The 18,663-nt window shown below is 37.9% G+C and overlaps 2 protein-coding genes and 1 non-coding gene across 3 annotated transcripts; 1 reads left to right on the top strand and 2 right to left on the bottom strand.

Annotated features, from left to right (window-relative positions):
• LOC18771404 lies at positions 1,627–3,929 on the bottom strand. Its single transcript, XM_007202833.2, has 2 exons — positions 3,226–3,929; positions 1,627–1,878 (listed from the first exon to the last, which is right to left on the bottom strand). Exons 1-2 carry the CDS (start codon positions 3,610–3,612, stop codon positions 1,789–1,791), a joined length of 477 nt encoding a protein of 158 aa, XP_007202895.1. The 5' UTR covers positions 3,613–3,929; the 3' UTR covers positions 1,627–1,788.
• On the bottom strand, positions 4,285–9,398 carry LOC18770413 (DNA polymerase delta small subunit). Its single transcript, XM_007204327.2, has 15 exons — positions 9,264–9,398; positions 8,836–8,965; positions 8,038–8,144; positions 7,829–7,952; positions 7,375–7,482; positions 6,747–6,862; positions 6,575–6,658; positions 6,314–6,382; positions 6,157–6,228; positions 5,977–6,068; positions 5,743–5,870; positions 5,492–5,593; positions 5,281–5,348; positions 5,073–5,139; positions 4,285–4,548 (listed from the first exon to the last, which is right to left on the bottom strand). Exons 1-14 carry the CDS (start codon positions 9,327–9,329, stop codon positions 5,080–5,082), a joined length of 1,326 nt encoding a protein of 441 aa, XP_007204389.2. The 5' UTR covers positions 9,330–9,398; the 3' UTR covers positions 4,285–4,548; positions 5,073–5,079.
• On the top strand, positions 9,471–9,543 carry TRNAA-UGC. The gene has a single exon. It is a non-coding gene; the product is annotated as a tRNA-Ala (tRNA).

Genomic DNA, 18,663 nt, shown 5'->3' with positions numbered 1-18,663 from the left:
CATCTCACTATCATCTATTGTCTTTTTCTAAATTTCTCATTTTATTTTAATTTTAAAAAATATTTATAAAAAAAAACAAATATGACTGAAGGCTACTAGCCATGATGGCCTCATTTTTGTAATTTTTGTAAATATCCATTTTAAAATTGAATAGTTTATTCATCAATGAGGAGGGTACAATTGAAGTCATCCTTCACATGAATAGTCAAAATGAAATTTTATTTTTAAGGGTTTCAAAAATTCAAATCTCCCCTTCTTCGTTAACCTTCTTTGTACCCTAAAAAAAAAAAAAAAATTTAAAAAATATAAAGAAAATAATAATTTTTTTTTTTTTGGTTGCCAAAGTTAAAAAAAGAATGAGGAAAACTCACACATACAAATATTATGAGAGTTTAAACTCAGAACCACTTGAGAGCACACCAAAAATTTAATATAATTCTACTAACACCACGGCGGTGCACATTCATATTCTTTGGTTTTAATATTAAAATTCAGAATTTTTTTCCTTTTTGTCTTACAATATCATTAATGGGCAGAGCTGTGGCCCTATGGGCCTCAAGTACTTTTTATAAATAAACAAATATAATAAATAAAAAAGTGAATCTTTTCTTTAGCATATATACATAGGCTTTAGCTTCTTGCAATATCACCCATGTGCAAACCACAAATGACTATGAATTGATGCATAATATAAGCTATACAGCTTATCTTCTCCAATTATATACAACTAGAAAACTAGTCACAATATTATTATTTCTTTCTTTCTTTTTTTCCTTTTTTCTTTATTAAATTTGAGAAGACTTTGTTGACAAAAATATATTCGATCAGATCCCAACACCCCAAAACACGTGTGAGTGATTGGGTAGGTGTAACCATGTAAGCTTATCAGAAACCAACTTTTGTCCTTTGGATGAATGGAGGAAATGCAGAGGCAGAGGCAGAGGCAGAGGAGGGTAGAGGGCATGTTGTTTTCCAAGAAAGAAAATAAATAAAGGGAAGATGGTAGGGCTAAACACATGAGGCATGTGAAAGTGGGATCTTTTTTTTTTGGGGTGTTAAAATCTAAGCTAAGCTAATCCATACAGAGGCATTCATGAGATGGTACAGTTGCAATTAAAGATGTTGTTGCCACAGATGGGATCACATTTGACCCCATAAATCCCATCAGTTGGTTTTGTGTTATTGGGGTCAATGTCACATTTACAAGTGCTGCTCTTTTATTTGGCCAACAAAATGGGTGGGTTGGAGAGCTCCACCCTAAAGTAAACTCTCTATGAAATCTAATGTGCCATAGATAGGATAAGACCTTGGGAATTTAGGGTAGTCTCCAAAATCTTCAGAAATAATGTTCTTTTGTTAGATTTATGTTGAGAGATTATCAGATTCTTGTAAAAGTTTATTTGATCGATAGTTTAAATTAATAATTTAACCATTAAAGCAACTTATGTTGTCGATCAATCTGTTAAAATCTTGAGAAATGATGTTCTTTTATTAGATTTATGTTAAGAGATTATTGGATTCTTGCAAAAGTCGATCAGATTGATAGTTCAAACTAATATTCTAACAATTGAAGCATCTTATGTTGATCAAACAATCTGTCAAGATAATATTGAATATTTTTTGAGATTTTTTGAGTTAAAGAACTAAAATGGTACTTAATTTATTCATTGTGAAAAAAGAAACAATATTAAAGATTCATGAGAAATATAAATTGGATGCAAGATTTACACAAGGCTGACTGAGACCTTCCAACTAGAAATTTCTGGAATTTAAGAGACTGTCTGTGAGCTAGGCAATGTCACTTATCAAACGCTTGTGCCTATTGTAATGCTTCTCCATGAAAACCTTTGAAGCCCCTTCTATGGTCCTTCTCCATGTCTGCACAATAGATGACAACAGAAGAAAAAGGGTTGGGGGTTGAAATGTTCGAAATCAGTGACATCAATATAAGTTGACTTTTGTTTCCCACTTGTAATATAATATAAACATTTACAAGTCCTTTATCAAAGAAGAAGACATCTTTTTCTGTTTCTTCTCGTATCTCTTCTTTCTTAATTATTTTTCCCTGCCCCTCGGTAATAAAAATGGAGATGGGCATAGGTTAGCCGGCAAATTGGACCAAGCTAGTGACAGCTTTACCAGCAGAAAAATGCTGCAACAAAGAGTTGCTGCAGTTAGAAGAGTGAGAGGGGCAGAGTTTGGTGAGTACACTAAGCTAGCCTATGGATGGGAACAGGCTAACAGATGATAGGGTTGGGGGGCTGAGCCTATATATTTCTCTTCTTTTTTATTATATAGAAGCGATCGTAAAGAAAGGAAGAAACTAAACTTAGAACCTCAGATATAAGGGTAAATGTACTTGTGCTACAAGCTATTTGCACGGTTTTCTTATAGTTGGTGTTAGTTTTTTACCAAGTGCTAGAACTGCTTGAGCACCCAATTAAACAGATAATTATGGGTACAAATACATTGGTAGCCACAAAGTTGTTGATCAATATGGTTCCAATTTGCCTTAATTTCCTGAGAGGTTAACTTTTGTTGTAATAAGGCACCTAGCAGGAAGGAACCCTTCTGCAAATCATGTAGCAAGGCTTTGGAATGTAACACCATAATATCGCAGGCCACACACAAAGTTAAGACATGATAACTAACATTATGTGGTTTAAGTGGAAAGGCTAACTAATAAGAGAGTCAACTGAATCTGAAGCCGATTGTGTAGAAAAAATTGGTAAAACTAGTTTCTCAGCGAAGCTATTATTAGAGAAGAACTTCCATGCAACAATGTGCCATTGTGATGGTATTCCAATCCAATTACGCATGGTCACCTTGGAAAGTTGATTTGGCTTGGGATGTTGCCACATTGACATTCCTTGTGGTGTACCGTGTAAGTAAGTTTTCTTTTATTGGCTTTGGGAGAGGGTGAATTAACAATGGCTGTGAGGGATTTTGTTATTCAAGGAAAGTAAGAACAACAATCACTTACTTTTGTAACCCCAATCACGAAATTCCCATTGATTGCTACACTAAACTTCAAGCCTAGAGGTTTTTTCTTATCAGGGTAATAATTACATTTACATTTACTGATTTAAACACAGTTTAACACACCCATTTAAATTAGTTGGATTTTATTTTTCACCTTAGTTCATTGGCAAATTGGCAACTAAAACAGATAATTAACTGGAAGATTTTATCAAAACATGGGATGTAATAAAATAAAAATCCAACCTTGTGAATGGCACCAAAGAAAGACTTGTTCCTGATATCCCTGGCCCTGAGTTGTGATGCCCTGCCATGAACCCCAAGTTGCCTAAGCAATGCCTTGTTCTTAGTCCCAGCAGCAGGAAGCAGAGACCTTCTCTCCACTAAGCTGTTCTTGCCATTTGATGGGCTCTCACATTGCTCCCCTTCACCACTTGCCCGGTTTCTCACTTTCCGGCGTTTCGACACCCGAATCACTTGTTTCTTTTCTGGGGCCTCCTCAGCCTCATCCCCTGAATCAGCAAACTTTCTTAGCAGCTCATCGGAGGACTTCTTGTTTACATGTTGAACACTAGCTGAGGTAGCAGCAGGAGCTGGAGTTGGAGTTGGAGTTGGAGTAGGAAGAGGGTCCATTGTAAATTTGTGATTTAAGAATATGACAGAGAGAGAGAGAGGGAGAATGTAAATTGCAATGTGGATGGATTTTATGTGTATGTTGTTGGGTTGGTGAATTTAGAGCTTAATGTATGTGTGGGGAATGGACCGTTGGGGTTAGTGAATGATTTGAATAACAAGGACTTGGAAAATATAGCCGTTAGGGAGAGAATAATAGACAAAACTATCTGGCGCAAGGCAATGCAATGTATTATTGGGCATGTGATTTTGTGGACATTATTTAGTTAGCGTACCAAAATTCCAATTTGCCATTTTACATGCGCGCCTCCCACGTTCACACTGACAAGTTCTGCCGATGATGATGGCGTCAAAGTTGGATCTGGTTCGGGTTTTGGACCAAACAACGGTAATATATGGGTTTGGGTTTGGATACATTTGGGCCGGAAGGCCCACAACGGTTAAAGGGCAGGCTTCTAAATTCTAAATGCACCCAAAATACTTGATCAGTCATGCTCTTGTTTACGGTCGGTTGGTTTATGGTTTCATGAAAAATTGTCGGTAACCATCGATTCTACCTCTAATTAGCACACCCAACACTAGGGGCATAATCAGAATTTTTTTTTTTTTTTTTTTTTTTCTGAGTGTTGGATGCTCTGATTAATTCTTGGAAGCCATAAAAAATTGTATCAGTTGATAAAATCTACTAAAGTTTAAAACTTCATTAACATCTTCAATCACCAGAATGCCTACTTGAAAATAAATACAACCAAAATTACACCAAGAGCCAATACTCTGTAAGCAAATGTTTAAAATTAAAAATAAAACTAAGTGGCAGGTTTTTGCTCCACAGATTCATCCCATTGGGCTTTCTCTTCAAGGGATCTCCACAACTGCTGCTAGAGGATGTATTGATAGCCACAAACTACTGTAAATCCTTTATAACATTTTGGAAGCCTGAAATTACAAATTTCCAATTTTATTTGAGAAAATTTCAGTAAGAAGCTGCAGAATGTTGGCTTCCAGACATGCATTTTCATATATTTATGTAAGATAAACCAATGTCAACTTGTCAAATGAAGCAAAATAATAGGCACTTCCATGAAAGGAACAAACAATAGCATTGGGAGCTGATGCAAGTTAGATCCCTTTGCCCCTCTTAAATTTTTGACATGTAACAATGACTGACTAGTTATTGGTTGAAACTCAGTAAGTGATTCTGATTTTTATTCACGTAGGACTAGTTAAAAATCCATTGAACCGAGTTTTAAGTCATCAATGCTCCTATAAGATTACTTCTAAATATTTTCTCATTGATAATCATATGTGATATTTTCAACTGAAACATCACAAATAACATGTGTATTTCAAAAGATGAAGCATGCCACAGAGCATTATAATGATGTGTTCTTTCAGAATTTGTATTGACTGGAGGCAGCAGATTACGAAGAATTCAGAGCTCTAATTGATAAACCTCATACCGTGTTGTTATGAGCTGAAGTGAGTCCCAAAACTGAGCGTATGGCATTCAAGAGTTCCCAAGTTTAGCTGCAAAATTGGGAAACAGAAAATTTAAGGGATCAAGGTGTCATTATAGACAAGACACGATAAACATGTCTAACATCAATATTGACACCAGAACTTATTCCTCAAGAACTTCCAGCATGTCGCGAATATACAACAACTTACCACAACAGCAACTCCTGTCTCACAGAATTTAGGAATGCAAATGAGTCTCACCATCTGCCCTTCAGATCCTGCAATCGGAAGTTTGTATACTACTCAACTGATAGAAAAAATAATTAATTAAATTTTTTGGCATGAAAAGTATTATTATATAATATGATTACTAGAGTTACAGTTGACCCAAAAAAAAAAAAACTAGAGTTACAAGATATACCCTTTACTAAGCGGCTATCATATTTATCCTGATTACCAATAAAGTAAACATGAGGGCAACTCTCAATCAGGAAAGGATCCCTGTCTGTGAAAGGATAACACCCTGAAAGATAACAAGAGTATTAATTTTAATCTCAAATTGGAGAGGAACTCAGCCTAGCTGAAAATATCCAAACCAAAAAACCACTTTAACAAGACAAATTGACTCGGATGACCAACAAAACTACACAAGCAGAAGGTAAAATTTCATACCAAGAGTATTAGGTGCTGTTGGTGCCAGATGCCTCCACCTCAATGTCCTTTCAACAAATTCAAGTTTATCCTTTGCTTCTGAATACTTTTCAAGATCATCAATATTTTGACCTGATGTTCCGAGAAATCTGAAAACCACGTTACCAGTATGTCAAAATAAGTACCTAATAAATAATACCAAAACAAAATTGTTGATCAACAATGCCAAAAGTCAAATTAGATTTACAATTTTACCTGATATCATCAAGATCAAAGCAATGGGGATTAGTACATGATCTAAACGTGTTATAAGCTGATGACCCAGGGAAAAGGCATCGGTTCAAAGGCTGAAAGGAAAGGAATATTAGCTACAAACAAACCTTCTGCGGCAAGGAAAAATTGCTGCATATAGACTTTCAAGGACATATATCAAACCTGCTGCGGCAAGGCAAAATTAGCAGGGTCATCGAGACCTGGCATGATATCCAAAGGCAAACCTGCAGCAATCTAGCATGAGTAGAATAAATTAAGCAGTCTGATTCATGATAGGAACATAGCCGCGGTATTGACTAATCAAACTGATAAAAAGAACCTGAGTCAACAAAATATCCAGCTCCTTAATTGGCTCAGACAGCCTTGATTGATCCTTTGACGCTAAATTCTACAAACAATGAACAAAATGACTATTAGAAAGAAAACTACTACATTTTGCTTGGAAATTTAAGAAACTAAACTACAACAAAATATCCAGCTACTATATTTAATCACATTGCCGCCTCTGCACCTACAATTTATAAGTAATCATTAAACAATTATATTCTGCCTTATTATCAGGGACGTATAAATGTGTTACCTGTCCATTAAGAAGTCCACGAGGAACTTCAATAGAATTTCCAGCAATAACAACATGAACTATTTGTGCTGCAATACCTTGCTCCTGTTCAACGTTGTACAAAGTTAGTATGTTAAGACAGTTTAAAACATAATGAACAGCACTTGATCTTGAAGGAAATGATGGCATGAACCTTCTCATCTCCTAAATGTCCTGTAATATGATCAACAAGAAGCTGAAACTGAAGAGGGTTTGAAGAGCTGCTTCCAACACGAAGTCCAGACACAAAGACAACATACTTGTCTTCTCCTGCATGCAGACAAATTAAAATTAATGAAAAAAGAAAATTGAGGTAAAGGTACTAGTGAAAGATGCTAGAACATAAATACCAGAGGAAATGAGAAACTAAATACAAGACAATTACTAAAACTTAAAAACCAAAGTAAATGAGGATCGAACAACAAATAGCAATTTCTGTTTTTCTTTTAGTTTCTTTATGAGCACAACATTGTAATTTTATAGAAACTGAGAAAACCTCAAGAAAGTTCAAAGGGGACTAAAAGCAAAGACTTTCCACTTTATACTCAAAGGTTTCAAGTTATATTTCCTGTGAATTTAGATCCTCTCTAGACATATTATCATACAGCCAATGTTGTCTAACATATTTCTGCATAAATTCGAGCTTTTGCTGTTTAGCTTCTCTCTAATCATCTCTCACCAATATAAGATGAAGGTTTAAAGAAACAAGTGGCCAAACACAAACTTTACAGAAAAGAAGAAAAATTGCAAAATAAAAGAGAGCCAGGTAAATCAGATTATACTTGATTTAAGTGGCAGCTCTATCTGGGGTGGCAAGCCAGCTTCAAGAACATCCAGGACTAAGAAGTCACCAGCATCAGTCTCCTTTCCATGCAAACCAACAATACTCCCTGTCACCATGTTATTGTAGAATAAGCATGCTTCAATATTGATTTCATATTAAATGTTAAAAAATTTGGACTCTTCCGTATCAAAATGAACAATTCAAATGTCATAATTATGCAATCAAAGGAAAGCAAGTAAAATAGGCCCAACAGATTAAGCTTCATGTAGACTGAATCAAGACAAAGCGGATCAGAGTTTCTGAATAGCATATGGGACTAAAAGCCACAAGCACTTTATTGCCTCACAGAAGCCCAAAAGACCCCAAAATCCCACCAAAAGAAGAAATATATATATATATATATATATAGAGCATTTTTCTTTCTTTATTGTAGCATTTTGTTTGACACAGACCTGTTACATATACAGAGGGTGAAAGCATCCCAGCAAGCTTTACTCTTCCACTTTCATCTTCCAAAACCAGATGGTCATCCGGGTGCACAAAATTATGAGGCTTGACAAGTGGTGTTGTAGATCTCTGTAAAAATTGCAATATTGTCAGAAGAATTAAAAAAAAAAAAACACTCCATAACTTAATGACCAACACTGCACATGTACACTACCGTCTTAGAGTACTCATCAAGAATACAAGGTTTGAGTTTCATGTGCTTGTACAGGGTTCCAACAACAATGCATTCCTTGTCCTTTTCCAATCCCAAAACTGTGCAAACTACAACACCATACAGAACGCCTATTATATCGGATTACCATTTTACCAGAAACCCAAATCACTGCTACTTCAAACATTAACACAAATGTTTCACCGAAACAAAGAGCATTAACATAAACATAAATGAAAACCAAAATCCTAACAAGTGGCCAAAAAGATACTGCCTTGATTCTAACCCAAAGGCATGTACTAAAAGTTGACCCTCATATAAATCAATAACCAAAATACTAAAGGGGAGCTGTCATTGGCACTCTAAAATAGTCAGTCTGCAGTTCCCCCTTAAAATTGAACTTTTTAAATCTCATTTTTATAGGGTGGAGTAGAGGATGACTGTTTTGGAGTGTCAATAACAGCTCCCTAAAAGTTCTAACTTTTCGCACATCCCACCCCTAATTTTAACACTGAGAAATTTTGGATTGCAGATTATCATAAATAAAAAATGAAAAATAAAGAGAACAATAAGATAATCAGAGTAAAACCAGAAATTGTAACGAATTATGGAAAGCCAATTTTCTTCTACAGGTAGCCAATTGAAAGACAAACCTAAAAGCCATCAACTAGAACCCACATTTCCTTTCCTTTTATTTTTATTTTTTCATTTTCCGGATACTAACAGTGCAGAACAACATGTAACAGGAAAACCGAAAACTAAAATTGAACAAATGCTGAAACAATTACAACAATTGAGAACCTGGTAAATGGGGTTTCCAATTAGGGACAAGGGAATAGAGGAGGGTCCTCATCATATGGAGACGTGCAAAGTATATTTGGCTGTACTGCTGACCCCTGTACATCTCTTTCTGAATCTCAAACCTCTCGTCCTAAAATAAACAGAAATAATAAATAAATAAATAACTAAACAAAAAAAAAATTGAAAAAAGAAATAGTAAAACAGGACAATTGCTCTAAAACTGTCAGTTGTGGCTGTTAATTGAGTAATGGTTGCTGAGAAATCCTAGAACAATATATAAATGTCCGGATTGAGCACAAAATTTCTACTTTCCGTTCTTTTCTCGTTTGTTTCTCGGTAACCAAACAAGGCGATGCGAGAAGAAGTGAGTTGAAGTAATCTTCAAGGGGAGAGAGAGAGAGAGAGAGAGAGAGAGAGAGAGTACGGACCAGCAAGTTATAGGTGGAATGCTTTCTCTGGAGGTTCTTCTCCGAATCGATTTCCATGGCTTCCATGGCGGGAAAAAAAACAAGAGAGAAGCAGAGAATTTTTCACTACTCGCTAGGCTTTGGCTCAGCCACTCAGTAGGGCGTTTTATATGCCCAAAGAACAAAGTTGTCTCAATAAATTTGCAAAATGTCGCTTGAAAATCACAAGGGGATGTAGCTCACATGGTAGAGCGCTCGCTTTGCATGCGAGAGGTACGGGGTTCGATACCCCGCATCTCCACTTACCTTATTTTTCAATCAACTATTTTGTTAATTTACAAATTCTGCTGCCAATATTTGAGAGGAGAGAGGTTCTCCAATATTTGCTTCTTTTTTGTCATTTTAAACCACCAACTTGTTATATATATATATATATATATACAGTCCCCTTCTATTGAGGGATCCCTCAAATAATTTTATTTGAGGGACGCCCCTTAGGGTACCCTACAATTTTTTTCCCAATAATCCAAACAATCTATTTTTTAGGTCTTTATTCATAGATCATCCTTACAAAAAATTAGACAAATCGGAAACCATTTCGACATCCAATTGTGTCTTACAAAATCAATGATTACGATGCTTCAAGAAAATGCTAAAATTTCAATAGCTTAATTGAGTGGTCAAATAATATTGGATTCAAGTGATTTTTTGTTGAGATGATCTTTGAATGAGTATGTACAAAATAGACGGTTTGGATTAGTGAAATACAATTCGGAGTGGGGCCTACAAGGGGTGTCTCTCAAATAAGCTTATTTGAGGGATCCCTCAATGGAAGCTCTCTGATATATATATATATATATATATATCGGGTTAATGGTTTTATTAGTCTCTGAAATTTGACTCGATTTGCATTTGAGTACTTCAATTTCCAAAATGATTCTCGTGGTCCTTTAACTTTAGTTTCGTTTGGATGGTCCTACCGTCAATTTTGTTAACTTTTTCTGTTAAATGCAAGGGCAAAATGATATTTTTATATTAAAACAAAAAAATGAATAAAAAATAATATCTTTAAAATAACAATAAAAGAAAATCAAATAAAAAACCAACAAAAAAGAAAAAGAAAAATCAAGTTTGGGGGGAGTAGAAATCGGGATAGAGGGGGAGGGAGAGAGTTTAATTTTAATTTTTTATTAAATTTTTTATTAAATTTTAATCAATTTTGATACAAAAATACTATTTTGCATATGCCCTTAACAGAAAAGTTAACAAAATTGACGGTATGGCCATTTGTCTTAACAAAACTAAAGTTAAAGGATTATAGGAACCATTTTGGAAATTGAGGTACTCAAATGCAAATCATGTTTAAATTCAGGGACTAATAAAACAGTTAACCCTATATATTTTTTATAATTTTAATTGTAACCCAAATAAAAAAAAATAAAAAATTAAGTTCATGACAAGTTAAAATAAGGGTTAGCTTAAGTGGCCACTTCTTCTTTTCTTCGCTAAAGTTAGGAAGGAAGATATGAGGTTTTTTCACATACACATCTAAAAGTGTCACGGGGTTCAAACCTGAGACCACTAGTTTGCAAATCAAGATCCTTTTTTATTGGACTAGACCCCGTTAACAAGTGGCCATTTTAAAAAGACTAGCAAAAATAACTTTGGTTTTTAGGAAGGAAAAGCTAAACGAAAGAAGGAAAATCCATTAAATCTAATGACCCATATTACACAAGTTAACAATCTTACCACAATATGAGGCTATGTATTTTTGTTAGTATAGTTTATCTCCAAAAGTCATTACTAATGGTCAAATGAGAGTAAAGGCTTAATGCTTTTTTTTTTATAGAGGAAGTAGTAAATGTTCATTAAAATTATGAAAGGTTATAGACTCGAGCGAACAAACGTGGCCTCATTAAAACCTTGCCTAGGAAAACTCATTGGGACAAAACCTGGGACGAAGGAAAAAAGAGTGTCACATGCTCCATAATGGCTACAAACAAAAGATCATGACAACTCTAGATTATTAGCGTCAGCTTGAAGGAACACATTGATCCATGGAGGACCTTCTTCAAGCCAAACGTCTATAGACACACTACCTAAAGCAAACTTAGCAAGTCTCTCAACCACAGTATTACACAATCTAGGAGCAAATACAAAAGAAAGAAAATCAAAGTTTCTAGATAACATGTGGATATTGTTGATAATCCCCCCTGCAACCCTAAAAGCCTCAGTGCCAGAGACGATGTCGTTAATGGCATTCTTCGCATCTAACTCAACTACTAATGAATTGTAACCGTCCTCCCATGCAAACTGAAGGCCTTCCCGAATTGCTAAGAGTTCAATAATCTTTGCAGAGAAACATCTAGTGATAGGGACTGAAATAGCACCCATAAGATCTCCATGCACATTTCTTACAACTGCCCCCAATTCACGCTTCCAAACGGAAGTACTACAAGCACCATCCACATTCAATTTCAACTTACCAGGAGGGGGAGGACACCAATGAGTAGAGGAGGGAGAATGAGTATGCACAGGTGCAGTGTTAGCGGAGATAAATTTAACTGAAAGACAATGGGCAGTAGCTTACAAGTCATCAGGGTGACGTCCCTTTTGGCCATGCATTCGTGCATTTCGATCAAGCCAAATAAGCAAAGAAAGGTAAGCAAAACCCTCCATGTCAAAGTTCAAGTCCACTGAAATTACATGGCACCAAAGATCTGCAAAAGTAGAGGCTTAGTACTTTCGTTAAGGAAGTTTGTTGGGTTGTAAATGTTACAACTTTATATAGTAAAATAATAAGCTTACACGTGTCAAAATTCAATTTGTTTTGAGGAGGAATTCTTCCTCGGTTTTTAAGGAGCCAAGCTTTTTCAATTTAAAAATGGTTTGAAAGGAGGATTCTCTTAATAACTACATACCAACTACCAACTAGCATTAATTTGGTGATCTTTCTATATGGACTTTATGAAAAGAGCTCTCACGATTAGATTCACTTATAATAGATAAAAATGTAGAAAATTAACATGATTATGATATGATATTGTAGAGGGTAACCAAACTAGTTGTTAGTTTTTTTTTTTGTTGGGCAGTTGTTAGCATTATGACTATCTTATATTATTATTAAATGGGATTAATTACAGTTTAATACCATGTGGTTACACCATTAAGACATGTTAGTCATTATATTTTCAATTTTTACAATCACATACCCTGATCTTTTAAATTTGTTACAATATGATTTCGTCGTTAGGGTTTCTGTCAGATCTCTCTGTTAGTTGCTTACGTGCAAGGTCTAAAATATCGATGGTATCGAAAATATCGGTAGTCAAAAAATAATAAAATTTTTATGGAAATATCGGGATATTATCAATATCAATAAAAAAATGAATAAAAACTACAGAAATTATAAGAAAAATTTGGAAATTTTTATTGAAACTTTGGAGGATGTTTATTTAGTCAATTATCTATTAGTTTATCACAAAAAATTGAAAGAAAATGCATTGCATGATGGGTTTAACTGATTTAAGTTGATTATATAGCAAGCTGACAAACACTATGAGTGTAGAAAATATGTAATAATTAATGAAAGAAGATTAAACACACCATAATCATTTATATATGATTTATTACAATATTTTACACTTTATACATTGCCTGATAAGATACATGAATGACTTAGTACCACATAGAGTTCTTATGAGGTTCAAATTTTTCACTATTTTCATAATCTCTATGTGTAGAGTAAGTGTATTGTGAAGAGTAGTCATCAAATGATAAATCCCCAAAATAGTTTTACATGTAATTGTTGACATGTCACCCATATGGATTCGAGATTGGTTGACGTTGTCTATAAGCAAAATTATTTGAAGATTGGGTCTCATATTCTTTACATGAGCCGCTCGATTCCATCCCAAAAGGAAAGGTCAAAGACTCACATTCTCATGTGAAAATCTAATTCTTGCAAAAACAGTTCAAAACAAAACAATATAAATATACATATTTTAACATATTATCACAAAAACATAAGCAACATTGTGGTTAAGGCGTTGGATGAATGAAATGGTAGGGGTTTGAATCCTTTTTGCATGTGTGCTTTGTGTTTTTTTTCCTTTTCCTTTTTTTCATTACATCGATATTTTTGATATTTTCAATTTATAGCGATATTTTAACAAAATATTGCTGAAGTGTAAGCGAAATTATCGACATTGATATTTTTTGATATTATCGATATTTATACATATGTGTATGAATACGTTCCGAAATATCCGTGACCCGAAAAAATGGTAATATCCTCGATATTTTGTTGATATGATCGATATTTTAGACCATGCCTACATAGCACTATAGGTCCCACATTTTCTTTTTTTAAAAAAAAAAATTACAACTCTCTCTCTCTTTCTCTCCCCTATGCGCTCTCCCTCTCCCCCAACCGATTCCCCCCATTCCCCATGACCAAAAAAAATTCTCAAGACACCCAAAAATACAGCCACACCTAATCCACCCACCCAAATTCCACCATAACAAAACCCCCACCCCCAGAGACCCCTCCCCCTCCTCCCCCTCCTCCCCCATTCTGTTTTTCACCCACAAACCCTAAACCCACCCACAAATGCAAACAATGTTCAAACCACAAAGGCTAGATATGGCCTCTCTCATCCTCATCCTCCCAACTTCATCGCCGACAACCCAACACCAACAAAATCAAATTCGCCACCTTTTTCCTGCCACCCCCATCAACTTGAACTCGCCTTTATTTCAAAAAACAAATTATCTACTCCTATGTATGCAAATTCAAAAATAAAAAATCGAACAAAAAAATTGAAAACAAAGATGAATTTAATCCAGTACATGAATTTTCTCTTTGTGCCTAAAGTTGTATCCGGTTAAAGAAGAGAGAGAAAGAGGGTAGATGAGATCTGGCTGGGGTGGCGGTGGGCATCAGGGAGAAACATGAGAACATGAGCGCAAGATAGATTGTGGCGAGATTGTGGAGTCGGGGATGGCTCTGGAGGGTGAGGGAAGAATGAAAGACATAATAGAGAGGGGGAGGAGGTGGTTGGTAGTGGGTGGTGAGTGGTGGTGGAGGCGTGGGTGGTGTTGCAGTGTCGGTCCAAGCCCACCATTGCTATTCCATATATATGTTTTTTTTATGTTGTGATGGTGGGTGTGGCTGAGAGTGGTGGTTAGGGAAGAGATGAGGGGTTAGGTTTGATTAGAAAGAAGGGAGAAAGTGTTAAATAATATTCAATTATTAATTTATTAGAAGGAAAGACAATTTTGCCCATAAAATAGTTTATTGGAGAAAGTTGATTTTTTTGACCAGAGAAGAATTTGAAAATTTCGCTTGTACCGTTGCATAGAGCACGATGAAGTGAATCCGTTGACACGTTGTGAGCTCGAATCGGGGTTATAACGAAGGAAATACGATCAAAATACATTGAGGGGTAAAATCATAATTTTTGCAAGCCAGATTTTTAAATCTGATTCTTCTCCTCTCTCTCTTCCCCCCTGCGATTTTTCTTCTCCTCCCTGCGACAGAACAGCCAGCCATTGTTGGCTGGCAAGCTTGCTCATCCGGCCGCCATTTTCAACACCACAAGCAGCAAAATCGTCCTCTTTCTTCCTTTTTTAAAGCCTCCTACAATTTCAGATCAAAACAACCAAGTTTGAGCTCAATTTTGAGCCAAACCCGAGCCCAAAAACTGGGTTGTTTTGAACAGTGGCTGCTCGTGGTCTTTTCCGATCAATTTTGGCCGCCACAACTCGGTAATTGCACCTAAAATACTCTCATACCTTCCATTTGTGTTATCCTTTGACAATCCAACGAGAATCCATTCAAATTTCTTTGATTTTGAAACTAAAAATTCTAGGTTTTCAAGAGACATAAAGCTTCATTCGAGGGCTTTAGAGATGGAATTGATCATCGAGCCAAGGTATAAAGTTACTCCCCTTGATGTGCTTAATCCATAGGTGTGATTATTGGCCGGCGGTTTGGAGTTTTCCGATCGCCGAAAAATTGCTCAATGCCCCGCTGACGGTGGCGGTGCGTGGCAGCACGTGTAAGATCCCACATCAAACCAACGGAGAGGGGGGTGATGTGCCTTATATGGCACACCCGCATCCATCTAGCACGAGGCCTTTTGGGAGCTCACTGGCTTCGGAGTTGTAAGAACTCCGAAGTTAAGCGAGTGGGAGGCTGGAGCAATCCCAGGATGGGTGACCACCCTGGGAAGTTGCTTCGTGAGCTCCCAGAAACAAAACCGTGCGGGCAGTGAGAGGAGGGCCCAAAGCGGACAATATCGTGCTACGGCGGAGCCGGTCCGGGGTGTGACAATTTGGTATCAGAGCCACTTTGCCGTGTGGTGCGAGTGTGCCGACGGGGACGTCGGACCCTTAAGGGGGGTGGATTGTAAGATCCCACATCAAACCAACGGAGAGGGGGGTGATGTGCCTTATATGGCACACCCGCATCCATCTAGCACGAGGCCTTTTGGGAGCTCACTGGCTTCGGAGTTGTAAGAACTCCGAAGTTAAGCGAGTGGGAGGCTGGAGCAATCCCAGGATAGGTGACCACCCTGGGAAGTTGCTTCGTGAGCTCCCAGAAACAAAACCGTGCGGGCAGTGAGAGGAGGGCCCAAAGCGGACAATATCGTGCTACGGCGGAGCCGGTCCGGGGTGTGACAATTTGACTTTAAGGACCCGCCCCGAATTTTCTCAAAATCCGAGACGAACCCTTTGGAGTTCCTGACATCACCCCGATGTCAGGCCCACTCACTAAAAACTGAGACTTCCTGCCGAAATTTCGGCAGAGTCTCCCCTATAATTTGGACATTTCCCAAAATTTATACCTGCATAAAAACGCATTTAATATCACCAACGGGCAGCATGCACAATATAATCTCATGCAAATTCACATAAATGGCCTTCGGCCTTCCAGTAATTCTCAACAAACCACCAAACAATTCAGATACCAATTATGACTAATATTTAGTCTGCGGCTGCACCTAATAACCTTAGGCTGCCTACGTACCCTCCTTGAGGGATCAAGCCACACGTAGTTCTTCCCTAAAATCCAATTCCACACTTGGGCGATATCTTAATTCATTTCTCTGTATCCCACATAAGCTCTCCCCATACGCCGGTACAACCAACGCCACGTATGGGGTCTGTCCCAACGCCGGATAACCTACGCCACGCGGGACCTCAATATCACATCACAAATCTCCCCATACGCCGGTACAACCAACGCCACGTATGGGGTCTGTCGACACGCCGGATAACCTACGCCACGTGCGACCTCAACACAATATCATATAATCTCCCCGTACGCCGGTACAACCAACGCCACGTATGGGGCCTGTCCCAACGCCGGATAACCTACGCCACGTGGGACCTAACTTTCACTTGGCGGTGCATGAAGTGAATCCAACATCCGGGGCTCCGATTCACGATCCGTGAAGTCCTACACGATCCTAGAAATACCTAGATCAACATATATTAAATTTGGGACCATCCAACGGTCCCAACCTATCGAACCCGGATAACGCATAATATGCGATTATCCGTTCGATAGACAAACGACGTCCGAATTGAGATCCGCGAAATCCTACGCACTCGTGACGACCTAAGGATCTCATTGGAACACATTGCTATTTTTTCTACAGTGCCCACGCGCCGCCGCACGCGCCGGCAGCGCGTGGGTGTCCAAAGCGATAACGCTTCGCCGGAAAATCTCAACATCTCGGCTCCAAACTCCTACCCTAGGTATAACACCCTATTTGGAGCCACTTTTGTTCTTGGACTTACCCCAAAAAGTGGCCGGAAATGGCCGATCACGGCGGCCGAAGTTTCGGCCGATTTTCAATTCGAAAATTGAGTTGCCTACGCTAAGAATCTATCTAATCCTACCCAACCATCAGCTAGAGCAGCTCGAGAGGTTCAAAATCCATACCTGGGTCGACGGATTTGGTGGCCGGAGGAGGGTGATCGACGGCGTTGAAGTTCCGGCGACATCCGCCGCTTCTTCTCCAAATTCCGGCGAAACCGCGACGGCTGGAGGCGGGGCCTGGCTGGGGTAGGAAGAGGACGACGGCCCGGTCATTTTGGTACCGGTCTCGTCGCCATTGGTGGCCGGAGGAGAGCACGGCCGGCCAAAACGTGGCCGGCTGTCGCGCTCGAGGGAGAGGAGAGAGAGAGACCCGCGGGGGAGAGAGAGAGAGAGAGAGAGAGAGAGAAAAATCTGATTTTATAAAAAAATCTCATTTCGAAATATTTACGATTATGCCACTGGACTTCTTTTGACCATATCTCTCTCGTTACAACTCCGATTCGAGCCCACTACGTGTCTATGAACTCGTCTCAGTACGACCTATCCAAAAATATAAGTCACGGTCCCAAACTCTCTCCGATTAAAAATATGACTAAAATACCCTTAAATAATTAAATAATTAAATAAGGGTGGAATTTGGAGAAATTTGGGGTCGGGGTGTTACAGCACGTCACCGGGGTGTCAATGTTAGGTTTTTGTCCTAGAATGTTCGCCACGTCGTCTTGAGCATGACGGTATGCTCGGATTTCAACTTGGTTATCGTTCGGTCGTCGATCGGATATCTCATATTAGGCGTTATCCGAGTTTGATAAATCCAGACCGTTGGATCAACTTCATTTTCAAATAGTTAATCTAGACACCTCTAGGATTGTGTAGAAATTCACGGATTGAGAATCGGAGTCCCGAATACTCCGATTTAATATTTTAAAGATTAAGTTAAACAATAACCATTCGATCGTATGATCATGAGCAATCCGACCGTCCGATTCGGACCAGACTTGCAGGACATAGTTATTTAAATGTGAGAAACTTATAGAAACTCTCGAATTGGTAATTGGAGGTCATGGACCCCACGAGGTCCCGGATTGACCAATATGGAAGTTTATCACTTAGTGAGTCTCGGGTCTTTTAAGACCGCTCTAACCATTCGAAATGCTTAAGTGGGCATAAGAATGACTTTAAAGTTAGTGCACTCACTTCTAGGAGTCGGGGGTCAGGGTTTTAATTAAATACTTATACCGAGTAATTTTATTAATTAATTATTCATGGTGGTTTAATCAGGCACCTGGGGCCAGGCAGACCCGTAGGAGGGACCTTCAGGAGGTTCAGCTAGCTCGGACCAGGAGTGAGTGGACTTTTCTTTTATAAATGATTTTATGCAAATGAATTTCATTATTTGATCTTGAATAAGTTTTATTGATTATGGTTTTCCTAGCATGATTTGTTGGAGTTAAATATCTTTATTTATATGCTGCCTAGTTGAATATGCTAAAAAGATATGGAAAGTAAAGCTTGAGATATATATCAGATAAGTGGCAGCAGAGTTCTAGATTTAACAAAAATTCAGTTATTCATCAGATCCTTCAGAAA

Source organism: Prunus persica, chromosome G7 (genome assembly GCF_000346465.2).
Source record: "Prunus persica cultivar Lovell chromosome G7, Prunus_persica_NCBIv2, whole genome shotgun sequence".
Classification (NCBI taxonomy): Eukaryota; Viridiplantae; Streptophyta; class Magnoliopsida; order Rosales; family Rosaceae; genus Prunus; species Prunus persica.
Note: the sequence above shows the minus strand (reverse complement) of the source record. Positions and strands in the feature narration are given on the sequence as shown.

Bases quoted from the DNA above. Each gene is read 5' to 3' on its own strand.
- LOC18770413 (XM_007204327.2), bottom strand. From the start codon at position 9,329: ATGGAAGCCATGGAAATCGATTCGGAGAAGAACCTCCAGAGAAAGCAT. The intron at 7,953-8,037 runs GTAGTGTACATG...CAATTTTTACAG, and splicing joins TTGATGAGTACTCTAAGACG to AGATCTACAACACCACTTGT. The intron at 6,659-6,746 runs GTTCATGCCATC...AACGTTGAACAG, and splicing joins GACATTTAGGAGATGAGAAG to GAGCAAGGTATTGCAGCACA.
- LOC18771404 (XM_007202833.2), bottom strand. From the start codon at position 3,612: ATGGACCCTCTTCCTACTCCAACTCCAACTCCAACTCCAGCTCCTGCT. The intron at 1,879-3,225 runs GTTGGATTTTTA...TCTATTGTGCAG, and splicing joins TCTTTGGTGCCATTCACAAG to ACATGGAGAAGGACCATAGA.